This window comes from Chinchilla lanigera, unplaced genomic scaffold, assembly GCF_000276665.1.
Source record: "Chinchilla lanigera isolate Chin_1 unplaced genomic scaffold, ChiLan1.0 scaffold00007, whole genome shotgun sequence".
Taxonomy (NCBI): domain Eukaryota; kingdom Metazoa; phylum Chordata; class Mammalia; order Rodentia; family Chinchillidae; genus Chinchilla; species Chinchilla lanigera.
The window spans coordinates 23708770-23736704 of record NW_004955408.1 but is presented as its reverse complement, the minus strand read 5'-3'; the positions used below and the strand labels follow the sequence as shown (position 1 = coordinate 23736704).

The 27935-nt window shown below is 41.2% G+C and overlaps 1 protein-coding gene across 1 annotated transcript; it reads right to left on the bottom strand.

Moving 5' to 3' along the window:
- Window positions 1–751: 751 nt before the first annotated feature.
- Window positions 752–27935, bottom strand: Gabrp (gamma-aminobutyric acid (GABA) A receptor, pi). Its single transcript, XM_005376322.2, has 10 exons — window positions 27747–27935; window positions 23332–23426; window positions 22790–22908; window positions 18253–18320; window positions 17235–17452; window positions 14875–14957; window positions 8280–8417; window positions 5908–6060; window positions 5254–5441; window positions 752–3072 (listed from the first exon to the last, which is right to left on the bottom strand). Exons 2-10 carry the CDS (start codon window positions 23382–23384, stop codon window positions 2770–2772), a joined length of 1323 nt encoding a protein of 440 aa, XP_005376379.1. The 5' UTR covers window positions 23385–23426; window positions 27747–27935; the 3' UTR covers window positions 752–2769.

The following is a 27935-nucleotide window of genomic DNA, read 5'->3' as shown; positions in this document are numbered from 1 at the left end:
TTCAGCAGTAAATGTATCATGCAGAGACAAAAAGTCGCTGTGGGCTAGCAGGTGAGAAAAATGGCTCTATGTAAGAGTAATACACAACACTGAGGAGGGACCAGGTTTTGATCCTGAATGTTGGACTCCCCATATACACATCACTATATTTGTCATTATACTTGTCTGGCAATGAAAGCCCATATAGTATCCTTCTTCTACTGGTATTTTCCTACATTGCCTACTCATTTTCAGCTTGTGGTCAACTATAATATCCAGCTCTTTTCTGCTATTTGAAATGAAAATTTGGTTATTTACTTGTTGTTGATGCCTTCTTATGTTTGTATAATTTCCTATATTGAGACTATTACTATTATGAATGCCAAGGTAATTAAAAATTATATTTCCATGAGTTAGAATATTCTTGATCCCTACCTAGTTTTCTGCCTTTGGAAAATTCAATGAGTTATATTTTCACACAAGAAACATATATTTTGAATAAAATGAATCTTAGTTCTGGATAGGTAGGATATGCGGAACAAATCTAGAATACTAGGAGTTCTGACTGAGAACTCTAATATTGTAGTAGCCTGCATAAAAAGCAGAGAGATAAAGAAGTCTAAAGATTGTTTTCTCTCAAAAGCTTATTCTATAACACTATCATTCACTAAAAGCAAAAAGGAATTCCACAATAATACAGATAGTTTAGGAGAGACTCTATTTTTTTACATTACCAGGCTCAGTTGTTTAACTGCAAGGCAATGCAGAGCTATCAAAGAAAAACATTACCTGTGTCTTCTGTATTTACTATTTCCTGTGTAGGAAACAAGAGCGAATAAATGAGTTCGTGTATGTATGTGTGTGTGTGTGTGTGTGTGTGTTGTCTGGGATGAAGGAACATGAGGATGGAGAAGTTTGCACATAGTGCATACTTTTCTACTGAGCCATTATTACACATGTTACAATAGATGATTACTTGATATAATGAATAGCTAATAAGGGTGTATTTATTTCACAGTTTTATAACTTCATAGTTATCCTTACATGATAGCTTAAATGAGGTTTCATAGCATGCATATTTTTAAACTTTAAAAAAAATCACAAATATAATTGAACCATTCAACCACATTCCACCTCTTTTAATCCCACTTCCCATTATAAACATTGTGTTAAAAGGTCAAGTGATCAAACCCACAGAAACTGAATTGTGATAAATATAATGGCAAAAAGGATGAGGGCCCATGGATATGGGAAATTAAGGAAAATAAATGATCTTTTAAAGCTGTGGCTTACTTCTGAAAGGAAGGGTAAACCGGGGAATCTATTAGAAAAGGAAACAAAGAATTGAAGAGAGTGATATCCTTTAAAATAATTGAGGCTGAAAAAGAAGCCTTTCCCTGGCACACTCACAAATTACCACTTCTGGTGCTTTTGGCTGAGGTTGGCCATGAAGCAGAGGGAGAGACAAACTCCTATTAGGATGAAACTGCTAGATTTACAGAAGGCAGCTCATGGGCAGCCTGTGCATAGGTTCTGTCCCACTATTATTCAGAACATTAGCGCTCGGGGCCAGTATTCTCCTCCTCATGCAAGATGAGGCAGTTAGAGTAGTCGTCCAGTCAGAAGAACTGAGCATCTGAGAAAGGCCAAATCTACTTGAGTTAAGCCACTTTTACCTGGGACCTGCAGCTTGTTCTCTAATAGGCATCATTCTTGGTCATTAGGGCATAGGATTAAAGTTCCAATTAAAGTTCCAAGGATGCAGGGAATTTGCTGCTGGACAAAAGTTTCTCTGTGTTAGAATATCTGAAATGGCAGAATAGCACCGGACCCTTGGCTGTGTCCACCTGGTTCCTTTAGTACCTCACCAGTATGTGAGTAAAGGTAGAAAATGAATGCGATCCTGTAAGTCTTCATGGCAGCAGTCCATATTATGACTCTTAGAATAAATGAAAAAAATTCTTCCATTCCCATTCCTGATGTGGGAAAAAGGATTTTTCATTGTTTACTACTAATGTACACATAATAGCAAAGAGAAATAAAGTCTCAGAGTCCTTCCAGTCTTGGGAATCTATTATATATTAGAAACAAGGGATTTATGTTTTAGAATAATTATTGGTCCACTAACTTTTTATTCACTTACATTTGATTTGTCAGTGATAGGACTGATTGGAACTTGAAGGCAATTCTGCTGTGGTGTTAAATAATGCTCCTTATTAAAAACTCATTCTGGTATTGAGCTGAGTGTCAGTGAATTGACACAAACACACATCCCATTTTAATTAAAAACAAAAACTAGAAATGTTGCTCCCTAAATAGACAATAATGAATTTTATAAGCACTCTAGAGTTTCAGTAAATAATTTGTATGACTACTTTGAGTGGCTCATGTATGATTTAGAAATAACCTTTGACACATGAGGAATACTCAATAGATGTAGTGTCCTCCTTCTCATATTTTATGTGAAATAAATGCTGACCAGGGAGCCCCACTGAGCAGACAGTCGCCCCGGAGTATATTTGTAGCCCTGGGATCCATGAGGATGTCCTTCATAAAGGTGAAAGAGGATTAGGCTGATGCTTCTATTACAAAACTCTATAGTGCTAAGACTTCTACACAAACTTAGAATTTCTAATGGTTGCAAGTTCATTCTTTGTGGAAAAATGCTTTGATATTATTTTAGCCACTGGTAGCACCATTAGTCTGTAGTGTACACTTGACCTAAAATACAATTTACATAATTACCTTGTTGTGCTGAAGATCTATGGCATGCAAAAGTCCAATATCACTTCAAAAGTACATGTAGTATGCCCAGTAAAATACATTGGCTAACATAAAAATCAAAGGAAACAGGAGTTTAGAATATCGATCAACATTGCTGGGGTTTTGAATTGTGAAGTAGTCAACAATCCTGCCCATTTTTTCTCTGAAGACAAACTTGAACTTGTCACTGGTTTTCATTGTCAAGTTGCTATAGTCAACGTTATCACCAGAAATTTCAATGGTGGCAAAGCTGATCTTCCGTTTAAAGCTGGAGATGGAGCTGTTGATGATGTTAGTAATATTGACTTCTTCTGCTTCTTTCACTTTCCCCTAGTCCGTAGACAGTGTAATTAGCTTGGAAGACTTGACTTGGCAAAATAAATAACTATGTAATGAGCTAATGAAAAGTTTAGAGGCCTAAGTATTGAGTAATTAGGTTTAATAAAGGGTAACATTGAGAATCTCAAGAACAACCTAGTAAGTCATACTTAGGAGTCCTGTTATGCTGTTTGTAGGCACCTATCTGTAAGGCCCCAGCAAGTAAGATGGAGAGAATAACTACCGCCCTCCCTGCAGAACAGTGTGCTAAATAGCAAATGCTCAGGTTGCAAAGTTGGCTTTAATCCTACCTGGTCTCACTTTTGTGAAAATCAAGTCACCTTAATCCTTTTAACAATTGCTTTCCTTGCCTGCAAAATGATGATATTAATACCCACCTCAAGAGATTGATGAAAAGAGTAAGTGGTATAAATTATATAAAGCATTTAGTAGGTATTTGGTGACGCTCTATTCCATTCCAGAAAGAAGGGAGTAACTGATTATGAGAGAGAATAGAAATCAGCTGTGTCTTGAGGGCTTTGACTCACAAATAGGCATAGGGATATCCCTGGGATTCTAGGGAGTTGCCATTCTCCAGCATGATGGAGGCGACACACAATGTGGAAAGTGTGATAAAGTTGGAAAGAATGTGGTTCAGACTTTTGGTCAGGCTATTTATCAGGAATGGGGTGTTGGATGACTTAGTTTGCTTCTCCGAATAGTTAAATGAGGATAATAATTGTACCCATTTCATTCTGCTGTTGGGTGGACTAAAACAGACTTTGGTAGGTATTTAGGATATGGCAAGTACTCCACAGTCCCCCAACTATTCTACACACAGCAAGATAAGGGTTTCTTGGAGTCTTCAGCAGAGGATCTTAGCAGTTCTCTAAACCCCCTCTTGACAATATAGTAAATATAGATTTGGGGTGTAATTAAACTTCTTTCTTCTGCCTAAGGGAGCCTATAGGGAGTAAATAAATAAAATCCATTTTCTTTTTCAGCTGGTTCACATGGTCACATGCCTTTGGTGCTTGGGTAATAAGACTGTGTGAAACATTGTTCACAACAGCCAAGCACAAGGGAAAAAGCAACGTTTTAGACCATTCTGATCTCTTATTTCCTTGCTATTAGACCCAGTATAGTCCCAGCACGTTGCTAAAACTGGGAACCTATCCGGCATTGAGTCCCTATCATTTTCTTCCTTGTTAGTTTGAGCTTTAGTGTGCTAATATCTATCACATTTGGCTTCCAAGTAACCCCAGGGCTACAAAGTGTAATGGGTAAGAGGATGGCCCATTGGTCCTTGTAAGAAGGAATAAAGTTTCAGGGTTTGGAGCCAAGAAGTTTTAGGTTGGAATCCCAGAACTATCTCTCTCTCTCTCTCTTTTTTTTTTTTTGTCTTTTTAAGACAGGTTCTCGCTATGCAGTTCAGGCTGGTCTTGAGCTCACTTTGTATCCCAGGCTGGCCTTAAACTCATAACAGTCCTCCTGCCTCAGCCTCCTGAGTGCTGGGATTACAGGCATGTGCCACCATGCCTGGATCTATCTTACTTACCCTCTTGTTCCTCAAATTCTACAACTGAGAAAATGGAAATAACTTCACTGGGTTGTTATGAGCATCTAAAATGGGCATAATATTTGTAAAAGACTTGTTACTATGTCTGGTGCATGTAAATGCTCAACAAATAATAACCACTATCTTGGTCAGAAAGCTGGACCATGATGCTTCACCTTTACATAATGAGAGTCTCCCAACAAGTGAAGGAATGTGCTGGTTGAGAAACTTCACAATTTAATTTTTTTCATACAGTTTTTGATAAATCTTTATGAAGAATATAGAATGTAACAAAAGAATTAAATAGAAATTATGTATTAATCTGAAACTTGTAAACAGCCGATCATGTTTGATTTAATAGTGGATTTTTCATGGATACTTATTCATGTGGTTATACTTTTATGTAGGTAACAGCTATTTTCTGCCAGAAAATTAAATGTATTAATTTTCATTGTATTTGGTGAAAAAAAATGGCCTTTTTCAAGGGATACCATGGCTTCCAGATGTACCCAGCTGAACAAAGATGAGACTCCCCAGAACAAAGTGAATCACTGGGGGAACGGTGATTCAGCACCTAGCACGTTCAGCACCTAGCACAAGTGATGAATGACAGACAGGGTCCTAAACATTCTTACCCTATCTTTGGCTGCCATCTGCTGTAAGGAACTGTAGTGAGCAACTGCGTATTCCAACAAGGCTCCAAACACGAAGCTAAAGCAGATCCCCAGGTACACGTCAATGGCCTTTATGAAGCAGTTGGTGTTGGGAAGAGAGGTGCGGGACCCAATCATCAGGGTAGTCATCGATAACACAGTGGTCACTCCTGGGAAGACAGGCAGGAAATGTTCACACATCAGTGGCTAGTTAACCCTTCTCTAATACCTGGCAAAGTGTCTCCATTCAGAAGTTGACAAGGTAAAGACAGGGCTCAGAGATGGAAAATCTCCCATTTTGAAAAATCAATGACCAGGATTGATTTGTCCACTTTGTATAGTTATGGGCGATGTAGTTTTCTAAATGTTTCACCTTCTATCTTCTTCTTAGAGAAGTCAATAGAGGAAACAACACAATGGACCATACAGTCCCAAATTCTCCTTTATGTGCCACAGTAAAACAAGTTTTAAGATGCATTACTCCTAAAGTAGTCTCGCTTTCTCTGTAAAAGAATCTCTTAAGAAACTAACTCTTGGAGCCCTCCTGTTGGTATCCGTGAAAATAATGGTGTAAAAAAAAATAAAATAAGCACCTGCTAACCCAGATCTTAGAAATCACGTATTTGAGCTGCTTACCAATGCAGGTTCTTGCAGGGACTGAATCCAGAGAGATCCAAAATGAAATCCAGGATAGCACCACCAGGAAAGTGGAAGGAACATAGGTTTCCAAAATGAAATACAGGACATTTCTTCGAAGCTCAAATTGCAAGACCAATCGTGTATAATTTCCTGAGAGGACACACAAGACATGTGAAATCATGTCTGTTCACGCAGTGGCATAGTAGTTTCCTATGGAATGTTGAACTGTACGATATTCATATTAAGCCCTCTGTTATTCCCCCCAAATCTAGTTAAATAGGAACTGTCTATCATTATGTTTTCACAGATGACCTTGCTGTTGTATGGAATGGGATTTACAGGGTGTTGCCCTTCATCCATGTTCTTCTTTTCATGTTCTTCCCTATCATAAGATTCCTACAGCCTTGTTATCCATGGATTTCCTTGGTATCTGCCTCACTAGACAGTGAGTCTCACTTGTGGGGGCAAGCTCTGCATCTTACAGTTCTGTACTCACAAAATAATTGTGTAATAAATATCTACTTAATGAAGATTACCTGAGACTCTTCATTTTTCAAGATTATTGTGGAATGGACCTAGTAGACATATTAAATATAACTTAATTTTTGATGATTTCAGAGGTATACCAGATTTTATGGTACTTTAGGGCCATCCTTGGGAAACTACCAATGTATCCTAGATGTGGATAATGTAAGTGATGGAGGTTTATTGATAATATAATTGTGCATGATAAATAGGCTACTGTAGCACAAACATGTGCCATGGCTTCAAGTGCCAAGCTCTGGTCCCACAGAGTTTCTGGGAGCGGGAGGTGAGCTGGCAGCAGACAGAGCAGTAGTGGCCATTGTCTGGCTGGGTGGAATGGTGAAGGGGTCGTCCTCTGGGAACAGAAGCCTGGCTCGGGGGAGAAGGGGAACAATAGAAGAGTAAAGGAAGCTAGGATATCATTAAATATCTACAGAAACATTACTAGAGAAATATAAAACAAAAGTGTGTAATTTCAGGGCTGGATGGGATTCCACAGAGATCGCTTATGATTTTACTCCATTGGTGAAGAAATGGAGACACAGAGAGTTCCTAATGACTTGAATAAGGACCTGTAGTTGATGTTAGAAGCAAGACTAAAAACCATATCTTTTGTTCTTTGGTCCAGGTATGTTCTACTGGTCTATAGTCTCTGCTTTAATACTTTGATTTTGAAAGTCAATTTTCAGCTGAGCATGGTGGCTCAGGCCTATAATCCAAGCACTCAGGAGGCTGAGGCAGGAGAATTGCTGTGAGTTCAAGATCAGCCCAGGTTACACAGTGAGTTCAAGACCAGCCTGAACTACATAGTAAGACCCTGTCTCAAAAAACCAAAAAGAAAAATTCAGTTTTGCACAAAACACTTAGAACCAATATTTGATTAAATAACAACTCTCATTTGTATCTAAAGTAAGTATGAGCTACCTGCAATTACATAATTTGGTAATCTGAAGCAATTTTTTGCATAAATCAAAATTAGGAATTCAGATTTGGTAAACGATGGCAACATAAATCCAATTTGCAAACTTGTTTTTTTTTTTTAAAAATAAAGTGTATTCCTTCATCCATCCATTGTAAAATAAGTGTGTAATACACACTTATTGCTTAAACTTAGGAAAATAACAAAAGGAGAAACAATCACATTTCTTTTTGATCTTTTTCAATGTATAGTCTTCAGTTTCTAATTTTTATTCATGATCTTGGTATATGTATGACTTTTAATGTCATCTAGGATCAACTAACATACATGATAATTTTTCAGGCTAAAAATATTGTTGAGGATAAGCATTCTTTAAATATTATCATGAGAAATGGGAAGAAAATGCCAACTGCTTCTCTATGAAACTTTATCATTTACAAAATACCTGTCTAAAACCACTAAAGACTAAAAGATCCAACTCTGGTAAAAAACATGAACAAGTAATTCTTCCTGCCAAGCTTACAGTAATTAGGTGTTCATGCTCCTGTTGGGAATTGATGCTGTCTTCTTCACCATGAGCTCTGTTCTTATTTTGATTCCACAGTGGCAGAGAGCAAGTGTGCTAGTTAGAAATGTGAGTGAATTTTGTGCAAGAGGAGGTGCAGAATTTGAATAGTCATTAGCAACTATCTGGAGGAAATAATGCAGGCCCAGAGCTGTCCCAGAGGTCTACTCTTTGGTGACCATTTCAATCTCAGGTGTGGAGTAGGTAGAAGGGCAGACCCCAGGCCTACCCTCCACTCCACCCCACTGAGGAGCTGTTGGACCACAAAGAGGTAAAATGAAGAGATAATTCTGATTCAGAGTATGACCCTCCACCGTGGTTTAGTTACTTTAATTTTATACAATTTGTCACACAAGTTACCTGTCTCTTGCTGTGACCTGGTGACTAGGGTGAAATAGCGTTGTATGGTGTACTGGGCAAGTCTCAGGTTTTCCAGCCCACGCACAGAGTCATTCCCTCGCAGCCAGATGAACTCTACATCATTTCCATCATACCCCCCTGACAAACACAACAGTGCCCTGGTAAGTGCAAAGATGTTGGACATTGAATTGTTCAGAAACATGCTACAATGTGGAGGTAGTATGAGCTTTACTCTGATAATGCTAAGTGCAAAGGTGATTCCATGTAAAACTTGGCATGAATTCTCAAGTGCAACTGCAATGTCTATACAGAGTGTAGTTGCCTGCCTAGTTCATCAATTGAGAACTAGTTGTGTGTTAAACATTGTCTAAAGTTGGTGGGTGATAAGCCTTAAAAGTGGCCTCCTTCATTATTTAAGGGATATTCTTTGAACACATACCAGTGAACACACAAAGGCCTGTACTCAGGGCAGTGTAAGCTTTGACGGAGTTTTCAGGGAGTTTAGGATTAGTATGCTCACATTAGTATAAATAAAAAACCAAAACAAAAATCCTGCAGTCACTCTACTGACATCTATCAAAATACATGCTGGATAGATCTCTGAATATTTTTAACAATGTAGTTGATAATAGTAATAATAGTTACCTTTTCTGAAACCTTCATACTGCCCATTACATTATTATGTATGCAAATCTGCAAGGTAGACATTTCTGTATTTCTTCAAGTCTAAAATAGATATTTTTTTTTCTGAAATTGGGATAGATCTTACAGTCTCTCTATAAAAAAAGACCTTGCATTTTTTTCCTTAAATGTAATTTTTCAATAAATACTGTGCTTAGAATTGAGGAACTATAATATCTTTCTCATTTCACACACGAAAACTCTCAGATTCAGAGGGATTGCATATTTTCCTCAGGATAACAAGCAAGTAAGAAAGCTAGCATGGTTCCTTAGGAAAGTTTAATCTCAAAGCCCATGGATAATGATGATAACAATTTTAATATCTATCATTTAGTAAGCAATTGCTTCCTAAGTGCTTTACAACATTATCGTTTCATTTAATTCTCAGCTATCTCTTTGAAAAGATATATGAATGGTTCATCAGCACACACAAAGATGTTCAATATCATCAGTCATTAGGAAAAGTCAAAGTAAAACCACAATAAGATACCACTTCACACTCACCAGAATAGCTATAAAAAAGGCAGACAGTAACTGGTGGGGAGGACATGGAGAAGGTGGAACTTCACTGGTAAGAATGTGAAATGGTACAGTCACACTGGAAGACAGTGTGGCAGCTCCTTACAAACTGAAACGTAAATTTACCATTTGACCCAGAATTCCACATTCATGTTTCTGCCCAAAAGAAATAAAGCCTTATCATATAAACACTTGTACACATTAAATGTTTTCATAGCAGCTTTATCTCTAATAGCCAAAAAGTACTAACAGATCAATTGTTCATCAACATGAACACACCCACCCACACACACACACACACACACACATACACAGATGCACAAGTGTGTATGTCTTCACACAAAGGAATATAACATTGCAATAAAAAGGAATGAAGTCATGTTACACCATGTATGAACTTGGAAAATGTTTTAGTAAGTGAGAAAATCTAGATGCAAAGGATCACAGTATTGATTGCATTTATAGGAAATGTCCAGAAATGACAAACACAGACAAAAAGTACGTTAGTGGTGCCTGGGAGCTGATGAGGGGGAAGGAGGGTGATAGTAAGTACGCACAAGGGATTTCTCTGGGGTGATGAGAATGTTACAGCAGCATGGAAACGACTTCACAACTCAGTATGTCTACTAAAAGTCTTTGAATTGTATATTTCAAATGGCTGAATTTTGTAATATGTAAACCATACCTCAATAACCTCTTTTAAAAAGCAACTCACTGAGCCAGAGGCTGTTATGTTTCCCACTTCACTGATAAGAAAACTGAAGTCCAGAGAGATTAGTTATCCAAGGTTACACAGCTAAGGATGGGCAACAGTATATGTAATACTAAATAGAAAAATATACTGCTTTCATTTTCAATGGCTATTGAGAAATATAATTAAGCATCTGCTTCAGTCTGTGGTAGCCAAGGTCTAGTAGGGGTTATCTTCCCCTTCTATAAAGCAGAAGCTGTTAGAGGACTTTCAGGGAAAAATTGTGAGCTCTCCTTTCCCTTGGAAGCATGCAAGAATGTACAAAGCTACTGTCTAAACTGGGCCAGGATCCCAAATAAATGAAGATTCTCTATTAAAATTAGGCATACATGTTCTATTTGGATACTTGGTTTTTACAACTAGTAGAGACTCACAACTGTTACATTACTAACCTCTGTCCGTGAATGAATATAGGAAATTGTAGTAAAGTATCAGTTCTATTTTAGAGATGGCATGTGGAAAAACCCTTAGTGAGGTTTCTGTACCCAAATATCTGCTAATATACAGTCAGTGAAAGCTTCTTCTGCTCATTTGGGATGACATTTGTGCAAGCAGAGTGCTGAAGTTTCCAGGAGAATCTTGCTCCTGGGATTTGAGATGAGCCCAGTCACAACACATGGAGGGCAATTACTTTTTTTATGCGGGATTCAAATGAGTTCTATTTTGATAACCTCAACTTTTATTCTGCCACCAAACAGCTGCATTGCTTCAAGAAGCTTCTGCGTGCATTTAATGAATAAGATGATTAATCTTTCTGAATCTTTAATTAAATGCCTGCTTCTGAAAAATGGTTTCTGCCTCATAATATCACGCTTTTCTGCTGTTTCTCACTTGTGTCCTTTTGTACAGGGTGCCATCATCTCCAGAGCTTGACTCAGCAGCCCCCCAACAAACCATGCTTTGATACGTTAACAAATTATATCTATGCTGTTATTTCCTATTAGAGGTGCCCAACTATAAAGGACATTTCAGAGTGGCTTAGTAAGAAACAGAGGAGATTATTTAACAATGCCAGGAAATTAATTGACACACATCAATTTAGAGTAAACCTTAATTCCACATCATAAACTATCTAAATATTGGCATTGGTGTACTAAACTATATTTATCAAGTGATTTCTTTTAAGGATTAGAAGGTTTGTGATATCAATGATTACTTTGTGCGCAACTCTCCAATCTTTTTTATTGTAGTGCTAGGGATTGAACTCAAGGCACTTGCTAGGCAAGTGCTCTATCACTGAACTACACTCTCAGCCTCTATTTGCCTTTTCTAATCTCTACTGTGTTCCTTCTTGCTCCTATGCCTTAGCCAGTTGCATTCTATTCTTGTCCCCTCAGCCAACTTCCACTGATCCCTCATGTCTGATCTCAAGTGATGCTTCCTCTAGGAAACCTCTAACTCCCTTAAGCTTCCATAGGGCCGTCACTTTTTAAAGTTCCCACTTATTCTTTCATAATTATTTAAGTCCTGTACCCTCTATGGGACGTGAGACTTCTTGATGATTGGCACATCATCTTTGTCTTTGTGTTGCAAGCATCTTCCACAGCATCCAACACAGAGTAGTCACCCAGTTATTAAATGGGTAAATTGAATGCAAATAGTGGGGCAGAGAGATGGAACTCAACTACCCACCCAGACTTGCTAGAGACTCTAGTGGGAAAATATGTAGAATCAGATTATTAGAATGAATCAAAATATTTTTCTTAGGACACAAATGAGGGAAAAAACATTGGCTGTGATCCTCAGTGATGGAAAGGAACTGACATGCAAATATGTTTGGGACTACTGTGTAAAAAAAATCACATGGTGATTCAGTTTAACATTCTGGCAGGATTTAGGAAATCCAAACCAGGCATCATGTAGTTACTCAATTTGGGGAAAATAATAACAAATGGGCACTAGAGAAACTGGAAAGTAGTTATTAAAAGCTTTTCATTATCCCCATATTACTCTTTAAAATGTCTTTATAGTATACTCAGGAAAAATATATAGCTCAGAACACGAACAAGCCACTGAAACAAAATCCTTGCATGACTTTCCAGCCCAGTGGAAGGGCTGAGTTAGGGAATCTTTGAACTTTGCACTACTTTGAATGTCAGTTCCAGTGTTGCTATTTACTTACTGGGTCCCTTTGAGAAAGTGCGAAGTAAATCATATGAGTATCAGTTTTTATAACCATAAATTATCTCAGGAGTATTTGGAAAGCATCCAGTGGAGTGGCTAGCATGGGGTGTGATCTAAAAATACAGTGAATGTTCACATTTTCAAAACTTTATTACAGTAGAAGATGTAGTGCCATTAATCCCCATCAAAAGAGCCTTTGTCATCTCAAACATATTTATTCAGTAAGTCTTGCCACTTTCAGAAGCAGTTCTAGAAGCTCTTTCAGTGAATATCTTTAGTTGTGCTGTGATAGCTACATTCATGTCCTAAATCAATTCAAAATGTTTACCCTTCATGGTCATCTTGACTTTAGGGAAGAGCCAGGAGTCACATGGTACTGGATGTGGTACATAAGGTGAATGAAGACACACTGTAATGTTTTTGTGAGACCGTCTTTCTGTTGGATGGCACTCAGAAGCCATTCTTACCCTACTTTTTCATCGCACCTTGTAAAGATGCTCACAAAAGAAGACTTCTGAAATTGCTTCAGAAAGCAGCAAGAATGATGGAATAAGTATATTAAAAGTGAGGGAAAGTATTTTGAGGGCAATTAATGGCACTGTGTTTCTTACTGTAACACTTTTAAAGAATTTAAACATTCAGTGTGATTTTCAGTCATCTCTGGTAGTAAGCAACTGGTAGATGGATGCCATAGTATTTACAGGAAAAGAACACGTGCTGTTGCTGTCATCACTGTTGATAAAGGAAAGGTCATCTGTTTAAGGATACTGGATCCACAGCATACAGAGGCTATAATACATTTTGTTACCTACTATTAGAAATTTTTCCCTACTAGCTTCCCTAATTCCTCTGTCATAAATAGGCAAGTTTTCCCAGCAACCACAGTGTTCTTACACTGGAAAAAAGACAAACACTTCTGAAGCTTTCTAGAACTCAAAGGATAACCTTGAGTGCATCTGTTGACAAATGGAAAGGGCACTGACGAAAGGTCCATGACCTCTTCATCAGCTTTTGTAGGGACCTGTGTTTGATTTGACTTTGGTAGAGCAAGACTGGGTGGGTGTTATGGTTTGTGTCTGGATGTCCCCGCAAAGCCTCATGCAGTCATGGGGTAGGCTTCTAGAGTTTATGATTTATCCATGGTTCAATGCTGGGATTATGGGTGTGAGTGCTACACCCACTCTGGGGAGGATAGCTTGCATACAATATAAAGAGAGGGAAAGAGCCTGCTAGTTGCGACTCTTTCCTTGTTTTGCTCTTGCTGCCTTTGCTGTTTTCCGCCACCATGAACTGTTGCCCTGTGCCATATGCCACTCTGTCTTGGAGCTAGCTGAGTATGGACTGAAACTTCCACAAACTGTGAGTTAAGTAAACCTTTCCTTCTTTAATTTTGGGTATTGGGTATTTTGTCTCAGCAACGAGAGAAAAGTAACCAAGACAGTGGGTGAAGATAAGTATATCTTCATAGATTCATGAATAACTCACCTGGAATCAAAGACCCTTTGAGGATGAGTAGCCAGATAGATGGCATAAATAAAATATTACAAGTTTAAATATTAGGTGCTAGTCTAGATCCATTTTCTTTTTTTTTTTCTTTTCTATATTTTACAGAGAATAAAAAAATAAGAAAACAACATTAAAAACAACACAGAATTTTAAAACAAGATGATAGGAAATTAACAATGGTTGTTATATTGCATATTATTCTCTTCAAAGTAGTTGTTCAGATTACCAGATATAAGCATGTAAAATTGGTCAAAAATTAAGCATTAACTGTTTCTTTCAATAAACCAATAGAAATTAGTAGTATAATTATCTTAGCTATCTTGTGTATATATATAATTTTTTCCTTTGTTTTTTCTTTTCTCCTTTCCCTAGCAGTTTCTTTCCCTTTCAAAATATAGATCCATTTTCATCAAGATGTTTTCTATAAAATAGAAATAGTCATAAAACAAGATTCCATAGTTACATATGTTTGGGAAATGCTATCATTCTTTCTTGGAATTTCACCTGGAATTAGCTTATTAGAGATTTTTAAAAGCTGTGCAGCAAAGAGAGTTAATATTTTAGGCTTTACGGGCCATACAGTCTCTGTCACTCACCTCTGCAATTACAGTGTTTCAGCAGTCACTGACAGTATGTAAATCAGTGGGCATGATGGCGCTCCAATAAAACTTCACTTACAGAAACGTGATGGGCTGGATTTGGTACATAGCTGTGGTTTTCTGACCCCTAGACTAGACCATTAACTGCTTTTAATCATTTCCTTTGATTGTCTTGTCTACTTGTAGGTACGTATATTTAATACTAATGCATAATGGGCTGTCCCAAAAGGTCTAATCTTAGAAAGTTCTTTTTCAAGAGAAATCTAAATTTGTGTTGAAGTACAGCCAGAAAGGCTGAATCCATTGTGAATTAATACTAAAAAAGAGAAATCACAAGGTATCGAACACTCAGTGAATACGTAAATCCAAGTCACTTGGGAAATCACTTCTAGGGACCTGTAGGATATATACTCACAGCTCTCCAGCTGCAACTTGCATGTCTGTGTGTCCATGGGATATTTGGACAGATCCATGTTACATGAAACAGTTGTTGTGATTCTAAGAAAAGAAAAAATGGGCTCAGAAAGGGTATTACAAGAACACTATCAAAAGTATATATCATCTTCCAAGGACCACTCCAAAAGGATTTTCACCTGGACTCTTTTTTTTTTTTTTGACCAATTTTGCATGCTTATATCTGGTAATCTGAACGACTAATTTGAAGACAACAATATGCACTATAACAACCATTGTTGAATTCCTACCATCTTGTTTAGTGAAGCTCTGTATTGTTTCTAATGTTTTTTAAAGTTATTTTTTATTCTCTTTAATTGTTTGATTAGTCTTGCATTCTTACATCTGGTTATCTGAGCAACTTTGTTGAAGATAACAATATATAATATAATAACCATTATTAATTTCCTATTATCTTGTTTTGAAATTCTGTATCATTTTTATTGTGTTGTTTTGTTTGCGTCTTTGTTGTTATTTTGTTATGTTTTTTCTCTTTAAAATTTTTTTTAAAAAGAAATACATAGCTTAGAGCCCAGATTCAAAGCATTTTAGAGGTTTTCTATGCTCAACAAACCACTGAGACTCAGTTAAAAGCTGGGTCCAGAGTGGTGGAAATTGGAAGCCTGGCAACTCAGAGGCAAAATTTCCCTGCGTTGGAGCCAGCTGACTATGAACTGAAACCTCTACAAATTCTGAGGTAAAATAACCTTGGCTCCTTTAACTGTGGGTGTTGGGTATTTTGTCTCAGCAATGAAAAAGTAACTAAGATAGAGGTGGGTCCTGCCTGGTTGGAGGGGGCAGTTCACTGGTGGCATGACCTGGAAAGGTGTATTCTTGTGCCCAGTTCCCTCTTTCTTTCTCTGCTTCCTAGCTGCCCTGAGGTGAGCAGCTGTTCTCTGCCATGCTCTACTGCCACGTCATTTCTGTGTTGGGGCCAGCCAGCCATAGACTAGACCCACTGAAACTGTAAGCCAAAGTAAACCTCTCTCATAAATTGCAGCTGTCAGGTATTTTGTCTCAGCAACAGTAAAGCTGAACAATACAGTGCTCAATACCTAGGTATGCTCAACTAAATGTCAGAGATACTTTATTAAGTATTTGCTGTGAGTCAGTTTCTCGGCTAAGTGTGTCACATGCATAAACCTTTGAACAGCTCTACAAGGTATGAAATATTATTATTCCCATTTTACTGCTGAAGACATTGAGGCCCAGAGGGCCAAGGACCTTGTATAAAGCCACAGAACTTCTAAGGACACAGCAGGCATTTGTACCCAAATCTGACTCCAGAGCCAGGCTGTTAACTGTTACCTATCATTCATAACCTTTACACACGACTGACTGTACTGTGTGCTGTAATGCAGACAGACACACATGTACACACATATACACATATGTGCTGTTGGGACATGGGGAAGGGGGACACTAATGTTGGCTGGAGTTGGGGGTCAAAGGAGAGGTCTAGGGAGCTTTCTTGAAAGAGGATTTGGGGTCTGAACTGTTCTTTACAAACTCCAGTGCTGCTGTGTTATGTCCAGAAGTTTTGTTTATTCTTAGCTCTGCCCTTGCTTTGTAACTTCAGGCTTTTACTTGGGATTAAAGATCAATGGCTCCTAGCCTCTGGGAGCATGAGTGTACACACTGCTTGCGTTTCCCTTTGTCAGGATGAGTGCTCCACTGTGGGCTGCCTCATGTAGCACCTAGGGAGCACTTTTCCTGTTCCAGCCAACTATGGGCCCTATAAACAATTAGATGGAAGGAACTTTAGCCCTCAGGGCTTTGGTGATGGGTACAAGGGAGCCTATGGCTGTGAGTGCACCGCACCTTGATTTGTGCAAATATGACTCAGATAAGTAGAGGTGCATTCTGGAGTTATCCCATCCACTGGGCTCCGTGAAAGAAAAATTCTTTGCATTCATCCTCTGTGCCCTTCCTTTTTCCCTTGATCACTTCCTTCTATTCTTTCGGACTCAGAATCTTGTGGAAGTATCTTATAACATCACCCCTAGAGCTCTAACCTGCTTTCCAACTTGGGCCCCAGCACTCAGCACTTCCTTTGATGACATGTCTACGTGCTTGAGGACAGCATGCATTTTATTCAGCTCTGTATCTTCAAAGTTCAGCACAGTGCCTGGCACAGTGAATGCTATGGAGCTGGGCTGGATAGAAACAGGGCCCTTCTGTTACGGGAACAAGATCTAAAAGGGCAGGAGCATGAGTATGGACTTCAGAGTGGTGATTTTAGTGTGGGTCAGAACTAGTCAAGCTATGCTTTTTATTCCAGCTGCTTCCCCTCCAGCCGTAAAGTCACAGGTACCTGCTTACCTGAGTGCATATAGGACCGTGCCATTGGAGAAGAGGCGGATGAGCCTATTTCCAACTGTGACTTCATGGAGGAAAGACTTCTTTGACTCCACAATGTAAGTATCTGGCACCCACAGGAACTCCACAAGGCGTGCATCCAGAGTGAAGCTCTTGTTGCCTTCAAACACCAGCCGCTGGTCTGTCCAGCGTTGCCGGAGGTATATGGTGGCGGTGTAGTCCTAAAGGGGAGGCAAGGGAGTGGAAGTGAATGAGTGGTGGTGATGGTGGGGCTCAAAAAGTAGAAGAGAAAGAGCCATGTGTTACTTCCCTCCCCACTTCTACTTAGGCCAGGGGTACACAGACAAGGGTGACTGTAGACAGAGACAAAGTTAAGTCTTGGGGTAGTTGCCTATGGCAATAAGAGCATAGACTGCTCTATTTATTATGGGTAGTAATTCCTACTTCCCAAAGACAGCCCCATGTTCATGACCTTGACCTACAAGCCATGCAAGCTCATGGTGCCTGAGATCACAAAGGCCACAGAAAATTGCTGAGGTTCACGTGCATTTAGCCAGAATTTACTGGAAGTGGACAGTGGGCCTTCTTTGCCAGTGGCCTTCAGTGTGACCTTATCTTCCATATGTTGTCTTATGAGTGAGGACCACTCAAGGCAGTCTCTGGATCACAGCTTTCATCAGCTCGTCTTCCCCTCTTGTGTCCTCCCCTCTTCAAAGGACCCTCTGAGAACCAGGCTTCCCCACTACATCTTTACTGTTTTCCCAGATTTTAGTCCTCACTAAATGTCCCTACTTCATTCTTTGGTTTCTTGCCTCCCCGCCTTTGAGTCTATTTTCTTCCTTGTTTTCTTTGTTGCAGAAAACCTGTTCTATAAGAATCTTCCACTGTCTTGATTTGGGGGAGGGGCCTCCAGCTTCTGTTACTTCAGTTAGGGAAGGGCTGTAAGTCTTTTCTGTTTGGGGGTAGATATGAAGTATATCCCCATTCAACACAAGGAGAGAGACAAAAGGACAACACATACCATGTTACTCTCTGAAATACTAGAAATACTTGCGATGTCCAGAGTCAGTGCTATCTGAACCGGTGCTCCTAAGAATGAAGAAAAACCAGAAAGACAACCTAGAAACACAAACCTGTCTTTCTCTTCCCACCCATCCATTTTAATCCTCTGCCTCCCCTTAGGACCACACAGCCACTGCATACATCAGGACACTGGGAAAACAAATCTCTTAAATATTGCAAAAGTAAGCCCAGGCACAGTGGCACACACTTGTAATGGCAGCATTCTGGGAGGGTGAAGCAGGAGGACTTCAGGTTTGAGCTCAGCCCAGGCAAATTAGTGACTCAGAAAGGTTCTATTGCAAAATAAAAAATAAAAGAGCATTAGGGGTGTAGCTCAGTGTGAAAGCTCTGGGTTCAATCCCCAGTCGGGAAAAATTTTAGAAAGTAACAGTTGCTTGTTAGAAAACAATCTAAACTATAAAAAGTAAGGTTAATTTCTAGTTTCCCCCTCTCAGGAGCAATCATGAGTGTGCCTCCTTTTTGTACGAAAAAATATGCACAAATACAAAGTTGTCATAATACAGAAGAGAGACCACACCAGTATTAATTAGTGCATTTTTTCAAGAATGCAATGATAAAGTATTTGCTACTTCTTCCAAGGAAAATATTTCCTGTGATGCTTGCCTGTGATTGAGATATGGTAATATGATTGTGGATAGATGTTTTTTCCCCTCCCCTTGACTAAGGAAATTTACCACAAGAAAATTTTGAAGGCTGTTCATGGTTGAGCTCTCGTGGACTTCCTGACACTTCCCTCCTCCTCCTTTACTCTCCAGGAACCCTAAACCATTGAGAATTTCAGAAACTCTGCCTGTGTACAGACTATTAGGCCTCAACACTTGAGTCTTGGTCAATGGATCAAACTCCAGAGAACCAGTCTTAGCTCTGGAGATGAAAGTGTGATGGCCACCATTCTCAGATGCTCAGCAAGGCCAGCCCAGGATCATTTGTCCCTCTTTAGGTCAAAGATATGGAAGAAAGGCCACAGAGTGTGAACCATGTGAATTTAGGCACAGCTCTGCCACACCTTGGCTCTGTGATTCGGGAAAAATTACCGAATCTTCCAGAGCAGCAGTTTTCTCACCTGCAAGTGAGAATGATAGTAAAGATATCATAGGATCAAAAAGAGGGTGAAATGAGGCTAGGAGAGTGACAGTATCTTTGCAGAGTGGCAGCAAGCGGGAATGTATCAGAAGCATCTCCAGAAAGTGCTCCGAAATGTTACCTTCCAGTATGTGGCTTCCAGTATCCTACCGTCAGCGTATCTCCCTTGCATTCTCCCTGTCTTTCATAAACCTTGCCATTATTCTGCTTACCCTATTAATACATGCAATAGCATGCCCTTGTGGTCAACAGCGCTCAGTGCTCAGGGGACTGTGGCAATGTATTAAGTGGGAAGAGGAGAGGTGGGCCACCAAGGGAAGTTTGGAAACATCCGCTTGATAGGAATTGGACAAAGCAAGTTCATTGTTAATCTAAAGAACTCAAGCCATAGAATGTAGGTAGGAATTTGGAAATGGAGTTTTAGAGCCAATATCACTGTACAAGATATTTGACTGCTAATCTTTGGTGGGAAAGAGGGGTTCTTCGAGAGCAGTCAGAGACTGCAAGGTGTTGAAAGGCTTTCTGCCCCTCTAAGCATCAATGTGCAGCATTACAAATCAGAGCTGGAGTCTGAGATGGGTGTTTGAATCCCATGCTGCCTACGGAACAGCCTTGTGACCTTGAACAGATTGTTATACCTCTCTGTGCTAGTTTCTTACCTGTGCTGCTATGGTTTGAGTGTGTGTTTCCTCCCAAACTTGGGTTGAAATTTAGTTGCCATTATAACAGTATAAAGAGGTGATTAGATTGTGAAGGCTCCTCCCTCATGGGTAGGACTGGTACCATTGCAAAAGGGTGAGTTTACCCCCTCTTACTGTCTCTGACTTTCTTCCTTGGCACTGGCTGCCATGTGATGGTGTAGCAAGAGGGCAGTTGCCAGGTGCTGGCACCTTGACCTCAGACTTCTCAGCTTCTAGAACTGCAAACCAATACATGTTCATTCATCATAAATTTCCCAGTGTTCTTATATTCTTGTTATAGTAGAACAAAACAGACTCAAATAAGGGCCTGTTGTGATGGCATGATTTTGGAAGCTATAGCAACTATTTTAAGTGCCTGGAATACAATGCATTTTCAATCAGTTGCCTCCCTGAAGAATACAGAGGAGAAAACACAAAAGATCCCTGTCCCACTGTGTGCATGTGTGCACATGCGTGTATGCGTGCATGTGTGAGTGTTTCTAGATAGTCTAATGCAGGCTTGACTATGGTGGTGTTTTTTTCTGACCAGAGCTAGCCCTTTCTTCTGGCATTAGAAAGTAAGCTGTGCCACCAGGGGGCAGCTTCTTCCTAGGAAGAAGGTCAGATCAGCTCCTGGGTCATGTTCCTTACTGCCTGCTTACAAATCTTTGTTCTGTGCCACCTGATCTCTTAATAATCCCACAGAAGTCTTGCGTGTTTAGGAGCTTGGCACTCCAGAAGCTGAATGTACAGTTTTGGGAGTAATGGTGCCTCTGTGGGCCTCCTGGCTGCCAAGCAAATGTGAGGTCTTTTAGGAGGTAGAGTACCAAAAAGGCACCAAGCAAGACTGAAGACCCTGGGCCCCAGTTTTTGCCCCAGGGCGGGCCTGGGCCTCACATTCCCTTAGGTCTACTCCAGGCTCCCTGCTCTCAGCATGACCTCCTTGCCCAAGGACTGTGTCTTGTTGGCTAAAGAGGCTAGAAACAAAGAGAGCAGGGTCCTGACTTAATTGTTTGAGGCTTGGGAGGCAACAGCAATTGCCGAGTGGACCTAACCCAGTTATTCACCGCTTGACATTAGTGTTGAGCAGGGCCTGGGAAACTGAGGGATTGTGGAAGTTCTCTGGATTTCTTGACCTAAGAACTCAAATCCTAACTCTGTGGCCATGCATCTCCCAGATCTCCAGGTAGTGTAACTGCTCTGGAATCTATCAGCACCCTTGCTCTGAGGCCATGCTGCCCCATGGGCTCAGCCAACGAATGTCCTGAGCACAGCAGGGACACTAAAGCAGTCCTGTTCCCAGAGGCACAGAGCTTAGAGTCCTCTGATGGGCCACTTTGGCCCAAGGTGGCCTTTCCAAGAACACTTTCTCCTAGAGCTGCACTGCTGTGTATGACACTTCCACTCAGCCTTCCTTTCTTCCCTCTCTCCTTCCCTACAGGTCAGACCTAAACTGTGGTCTGAGAGCTCCCCAGCTTACCTCTCCTCCCTCACTCTTGACGTCATATCCCAGTAACTATCTTGAAGAGGTTACCCTCCTAGCATCTGCCCTGCAGTGGCCCTGGGCTGACACTAATCCTTGATCTGATGGGAGAATTTTCTCATCTGTAGGGAGGGCCAGGAAGGAGAAGGGATGAAAGTAGAAGGCCTCCTGCTGACGTGGCAGGCACTGTGCTTTGTGCCTACACTCTTTACACCATTTGGTCTTTCCTGTGAGGGAGGTGGGATTCCGTATTTACAGAAAGGTAAACTGAGGCTCAGCAAGCCTAAGGCACTTGCCAAGCAATTGAACCTGGAGCCAGCTCAGGTTTATTCTAAAGTTCTTTCTATTGCTTTCTGTTATGAAGTAGATAGCTGGGCTTATTCCCTTTAACTTTGCCTCATTCTTTAAACAAATATTAGTTAACACCTTGGTATGTCAAGCAGGAAGCTTCTGCTTGGGTGAGTGAGGTAAATGAAGCAAGATTCCTCCAAGGTCTGCTGCCCAGAGCAGAGACCATCATAAAACAAAGTACAGTGATTTGGAGGTGTGATCCAAATAAAGTGTGATGAAAAGGGTGGGTCCTGGAGGAACCAGGGAGAACTTCTTGGAGGAGATCGCTGTTGCTCTGAGACATGAAGGGAAATTGGCCATTTTCCCAGGAACTCAAGTTGAAAAAGGAATTCAAACCTCTGTAAGGGCAATGCCAGGGACCAGTCAAGGCACACTGTGGACCGGAGGGGGAGGGGTGGGGAAGAGCAAAATGGCAGACAAATAGGGGCTGGGCTGGGAAGCACGCGACACACTTGGACTCTAGGTAAGGATGCTGGGGCACATGCAAGTGTTCTGAGCAGGCCAAAGACCCAGAAGGGCCATCCAGGTGGCACTGAGGGGAGTTAGCTGGGAGGGGGCAAGCTGGAAGACCAGGCAAGGTAGTGCTAGTGGTGCACAGTGAGTTTCATGAATAATGACTCTGGCAGTGGGGCAGAAGAAAGACCGTGAGAAATTGCTGGGAGCTCTTGCAACCTCATCAAGCAGGGAGAGTATGCTTTTATCTTGCAAGTGGAGAGGCAAAGTGCTTTCTTCAAAGTAATATGAAAAATCATTGACATTAATTATCATCACCAGCATAGAATCAACCAAAACCTCCCGAAGTCTCTGAAACTTCTGCTGCATTTTGTCTCTGCTCCTGTCCTTTTGAATTAACGTGTTGGTCACAAGGCATAACCTACCACCAAAGTTGGGCCTGAGGAATTTGTTGTATCCTGCTGTGAGGTTGTCAAAGCCAGGCAGGGAGAGCTTGTCATTTCTGCTGGCCTCCATGTTTAACTTGTTCCCTTGGATACACATCCTGAAAAAGAAGATAGTTTTTGTTGCATTTATGTGTGAATAAACATGTGTAGACATAAACTGAACTTGTCTTTGCATGTGTGTTGTGCCTGTCTACCCCCAGTGACTTTCCTAGGGGAACACCTTAATTTTCAGCTGGTAAATTAGCATCTCTGTGCTTTATCCATTTGAAATAAATCAAAATGTCATAATAATTTGGGAAATCTGCAAGCGTCTTCTCAGAAAACACAGGAGATTCATCTACCTATAATTTTGGGAATGTTCACTCTGTACATGGAATAAATGAGGGAGGTGATAATTGTTCAGTGCTTAGGGAAGTGAAGCGACTGGGTCATAAGTGAGTAGGAAATGCTGCCACCTCTCCCACCCCGTGGTTATACACGAAGCGATTTGACCAAGGTCGTTTGAAAGTAGGAACGCTCACCTCTGTGTAAAGAGACTCAGACACATGAAGATCAAGTGGAGACTGTAGCTCATGTTGAGGATCTGTTCACAAAGAGGGGCTCGTGTAAGAACAACCTGGGGAGACAGACGGGGCATGGAGTCAGGAGAGAAACCGTGTGCTCGCCTACGGCCAGCCTGGCCACTGTTTCCTGGGGTCCTCAGGAGCAACATTTTCCCAACATGCACGGGGAACAATCCCCATCCTTCCACACTTTTTAGTACAACCTCTGCCCCCTGCCTGCCATTCAGGAATGTAGTACATCATTATGGAGGATAAGGTTTGTTTAAATGCACCCCAAATAAAGGCTGAGCCATTAATTAGACAATGGTGCCCTGTAGCCAGGAAATGTAGCCTGGCCTGCATATTGCAGAACCTCAGGACTGTTCTTACATGCATCTTGTCTTGACACCCTTAACTGTACATTCATCCAGCCCCAGCCCATTGTTCTTTATTGATCTCAGAGTTGAGGCCTAGGAAATAGGTTGTGTTCTAGCTTTATCCTCATAGCTCCCTTGTGCAGTGGGCAGGTTAGTCCTGTCTTCTGAAGACGAAACAGGGGGTCATGGAGAGGATCCTATACTAGTGAATACTAGAGGTGACTTTGAACCCAGAGAGGGCTGCCTTACTCTCCTAGGTACTCTTTTCTTTCAGTACTGGCTTCAGGACTGAGCCTTTGTTGGCCTGAAGGCATTCACCGCCCTCATGACCTTTCTGACCTGATTCTGGGAGCGCTGCAACCACATGGCTGGCCTGTACTGATGGGTACATAGGGATAGGCATGGTCAGGGCCTGGCCTCCTCAGATGCGGCAACTACTGTCAAATGTCCCGCTGAGAGAGCAGGAGGCAGCCAGGAAGGCCAGCCTCTGGCTGGTTATGCTTCTGGCAGCAGAACAGGGGTTCTCAGGCTCAGATGCCCTTCTAGACACGCCCTAACTGGGCCATTCCCTGGTAACCTCAGGAAACCAGGCCACTTACTAGAATCTAGAAAATTCTAGAGCTTTGGTCAGATCCAGCCATTCATTAAATAATATTCTGCTACTTACGAAACCAGTACCTGCTCACAACAGAAATGAAAACAAGAAAACAAGACAGAAATGAATAAACATGAAAGTGTAAATCCCAATGATATCTCAGTGTGAGTTCACAGACTGCAACAGATGGAGCATTCTGATGTGGGATGTTAACAGTGAGACAGTTGTATGTGTGTGCGGGGGCAGGGGCTCAGTTTTACTGGGACTCTACAATTGCTTTAAAAAAATAAAATGTACTTAAAAAGACAAAAACAAAACAAAGGAAATGTAAGTCCCTCCCCCATTTCTCCTCTCTAATCTCATAGCTCAAAGATATCTATCGTTAACAATTATTTTATCTGGATACATACATATATATATATATATTTACATAAAGAAAAAATTAGGATGATAGTATTCAGTTTTTTATTATGTATTCTTTCCCACATATCATACATTTATCGAATACTTAATACATATTTACCTGTGCTAAACACCTCTAAAATCTTTGCCCTTCTTTGAAGTGGTTACTATTATTCTCATTTTACAAAAAGGAAAACTGAAGCTCTGAGGGGACAGGACACATTCCCAGAGTTATCTAACAAGGGCAGGGCAGAGTTGAATCCAAGCGTGGTGACCTTAGTCCTTAGTCACTGCACCAAGGAACATGCTTTTTCTCAAAAATTAGCAGCACCTTTCCAAGTCAGCTCTTCCAGATTGGCTTCATTCTTTCCAATGGCCTTGAGGTATCTCATAATTTAAACATGCTAGTATTTGCATACCTTCAGTGTGTTAATTATAAAGACTAAATTATTTCCAAAGTTTTTACTGTTACAAAATCAGTAAGGAAAATGCTGCACATATGTAAACTTCTAGAATTCTGCACTCTGTCCTGTTTTTCCATCTCAGGTCTTTCCTTCTTGCTCATCAAAAATACTAGCTAATGGCAGGGATGCAGCCTGGTGGTAGAGCACTTGTCTGACCTGCATAAGGCTCTGGATTTGATTCCCAGTGCCACAAAAAGTAAAATTTAAAAAGTTTCTTATAAATTCAATGTGGCTAGTGAGGTCTAACTAGCCCAGCTTGAAGTTCATTTTAAAAATATCAGGATAAAAAACTAGTAGCATCAATCCACCAGTGATCACATTCCTACTTTCCTTAGTCCTCACCCAGTCCTTGTTCTTTCCTTTGTCCCAAGCTTCAAGTTGCAGAGGGTCCATGGAGTGGCTCCCATGGACCCTGCACAAGTTTCATGAGTTGAAAGGCTCCTCCCATGAACCTGACACACAAGGCACCCCCATAGGTCCTGCCTTGTGGGGCAGAAGATAGGCAAGTAGTGACTTGAGGCATCCTATGTCATATATTCATTCTATACCAGAAGTAGAGGTAGGAGCATATTTAGGAAGTGAGTGATCCACTCTACTGGGGGAGGAAGGGACAGTGCTAAGATAGAAGTCACAGAGACAGTCATTTGATTCTTGGGGTGTGTTGTACTTGGCAGCCATACATAGGCGGTCAGAGACCCTCTAGCTGTAAGGCAGAGAAGTGGACGTTATCTACACCACTCTCTAACGCACTCCCACTCAGTCTCTTCCCCCAGTTTTTGGTATCTGCAGCTTCTTCCTAGTCTGTCCTAACTTGTCTCCTCTTTTAGGGATATTGCTTAATTTCCCCACATCTTATAGGAAACTGTCTTTGATCAAGTAAGTTGGAGAACCATCTAGGTTTTAGCTCCAAGCATCCTATTGAGTAGAGTATTCCCAGTGGCTTAAGAAGAGAAAATTTTTGAGGCATGGGCCACTGATTCTATGAAGCTTCCAAGAGGCTTCAAACTCTGGGAAGATTTTCCCAGGCTAGAAGGGAAAGTGTGATTGCCTTCCTGCCCTGCATGCTCTGTTAGGCTGCCAAGCACGTCTCACTTTATTACAAAGGAAAAGAGGTGAGAAGCCTTCTACATGCCTGCTAGATGCTAGATGCCAGTTAATTTCACGGTCATCTGGTCCAGGAGTGGAATCTCAGATTTAGGAGGGGATGCGGTGGAGGCCACACAGTTATTAAGTGGGCATGTCTTGAATCTATGTTTCCCAGGTCCCTATTCTTTGTACTGCTTCTTGGAGGAGATGCTTAGCTCCCCAAACTAAGCTAAACTACACTTGGTCCTGCTCCTTAAGCCAAACCTGTTTCTGGGATGGAGTGCTGCACCCATTCTAAGTCCCAGGTGGTAATTGGGGGTTGGTGCCATCTCACCGTGCAGCCAAGGAGCCAGTCATTAAGTGGAGCTTTATGTATCCGCCAGTCTAAGTGGAGGCTCAGGCTGCCAGCTTTGACACAGGTGTTGCAAATATCTTTTAGTAGAGAGCCACAAGAGGGCAGCGTCCTCAAAGGTTATTGACAGGGCAGCGCCTCAGGTTCTGCCTGGAATCATCTGGCTGGCTGCATCTGCTGAGCACACCATAGGCAGAGATTCCAGGAGTCTCCCTGGGGCTAAAATATCTTCTGTACTTGCTTGTGTTTTGGATTCAGACACATCCAAGTCACATATAACCTTTTAGACCTTTATTTTCCCATCTGACAAATGGGAATAAAAAATACTACATAAACATTACTTTCCATTCTCCTCTTTTCCATGTCTTCCACGGGGAGCTCACTAATCCCACCCTGACTGAGAGAACTCTAAGATCAAGTTCTTTGTAATAGACTCGTGCTGCTAACCCAGAGTGTGAACTAACTAGCATCGCCTCAAGGAAGACAGGATCAAACGTAGGACATTAGGGTCACCAGGATCACCTGGGCTAATAGCACTTTCCTCCTGGACTGGCTCTAAGAAACAGAAGTAACTCCAGTATGTGCAGTTTCTGCTCCTGTTCTAGAATTAGCATTGCATAAATATTGTGAAGCCCAAACATATCACACCCTAGTCTGCTTCCTCCTTGGGCAGTTTCCTGGTCGTCAGTCACTTCAACAGAGACAGAGGCCATTTGGAAAGCATGAGTGGAGCCTGAAGTAGGCTGAGGTAAGAAAGGGACTTGGTAGCATGGGACCTCCCCAAGAAAATTACAGAAGGTAAAGTGCAAGGCGAGACCCATGTCTGCTGGTTAGGCTGGCTGGCAGCACAGAGGCAAGCGCTGAAGCCAGAGCGTCGGATGGGAGGAACTCTAATTTTGGCTCTGCCACTTCTTTTGAGGCGGTATAACTTTTCCCTGAAGCTTAGCTTCCTCCATTTAAAAAGGGGATCACTCTATAATAGGACTAGGGACAGAGTAAGGGGTCAGCAAATTCCAGGCCTGGCCCCTTTCCCTTCCTCAGTCCCAGGGAGGGCTTATATTTGGATAAACTTCCTTCCCCTCCCTCCATGCACCACGAGGGGCCAGGAGTTCCCTTACCAGGCAGCGGTTGGAGCTCTTTTAGAGCTGGTGCTTGGGCTCTCCAGGCAGGACTTTCAGGCAGGGCATACTTTTCTGGGTCCCCGGGATCCTCCTCATGTCAGTTCTGACCCCTTGGATGTGAGCACGCAGCCACTCTGTGGTGGAGTGGCTCACTCTTTGGGGAAGACAGAGCTGCTGAACCAGCTG

What these genes read in the sequence shown, in the direction of transcription:
- Gabrp (XM_005376322.2), bottom strand. Translation starts at nt 23,384, where the DNA reads ATGAGCTACAGTCTCCACTTGATCTTCATGTGTCTGAGTCTCTTTACA. An exon ending in GTATTTCAGAGAGTAACATG is followed by an intron (nt 17,453 to 18,252) that starts GTATGTGTTGTC and finishes CCTCCCCTTTAG; the next exon opens with GACTACACCGCCACCATATA. An exon ending in AGATGGCAGCCAAAGATAGG is followed by an intron (nt 3,073 to 5,253) that starts GTAAGAATGTTT and finishes TCTACGGACTAG; the next exon opens with GGGAAAGTGAAAGAAGCAGA.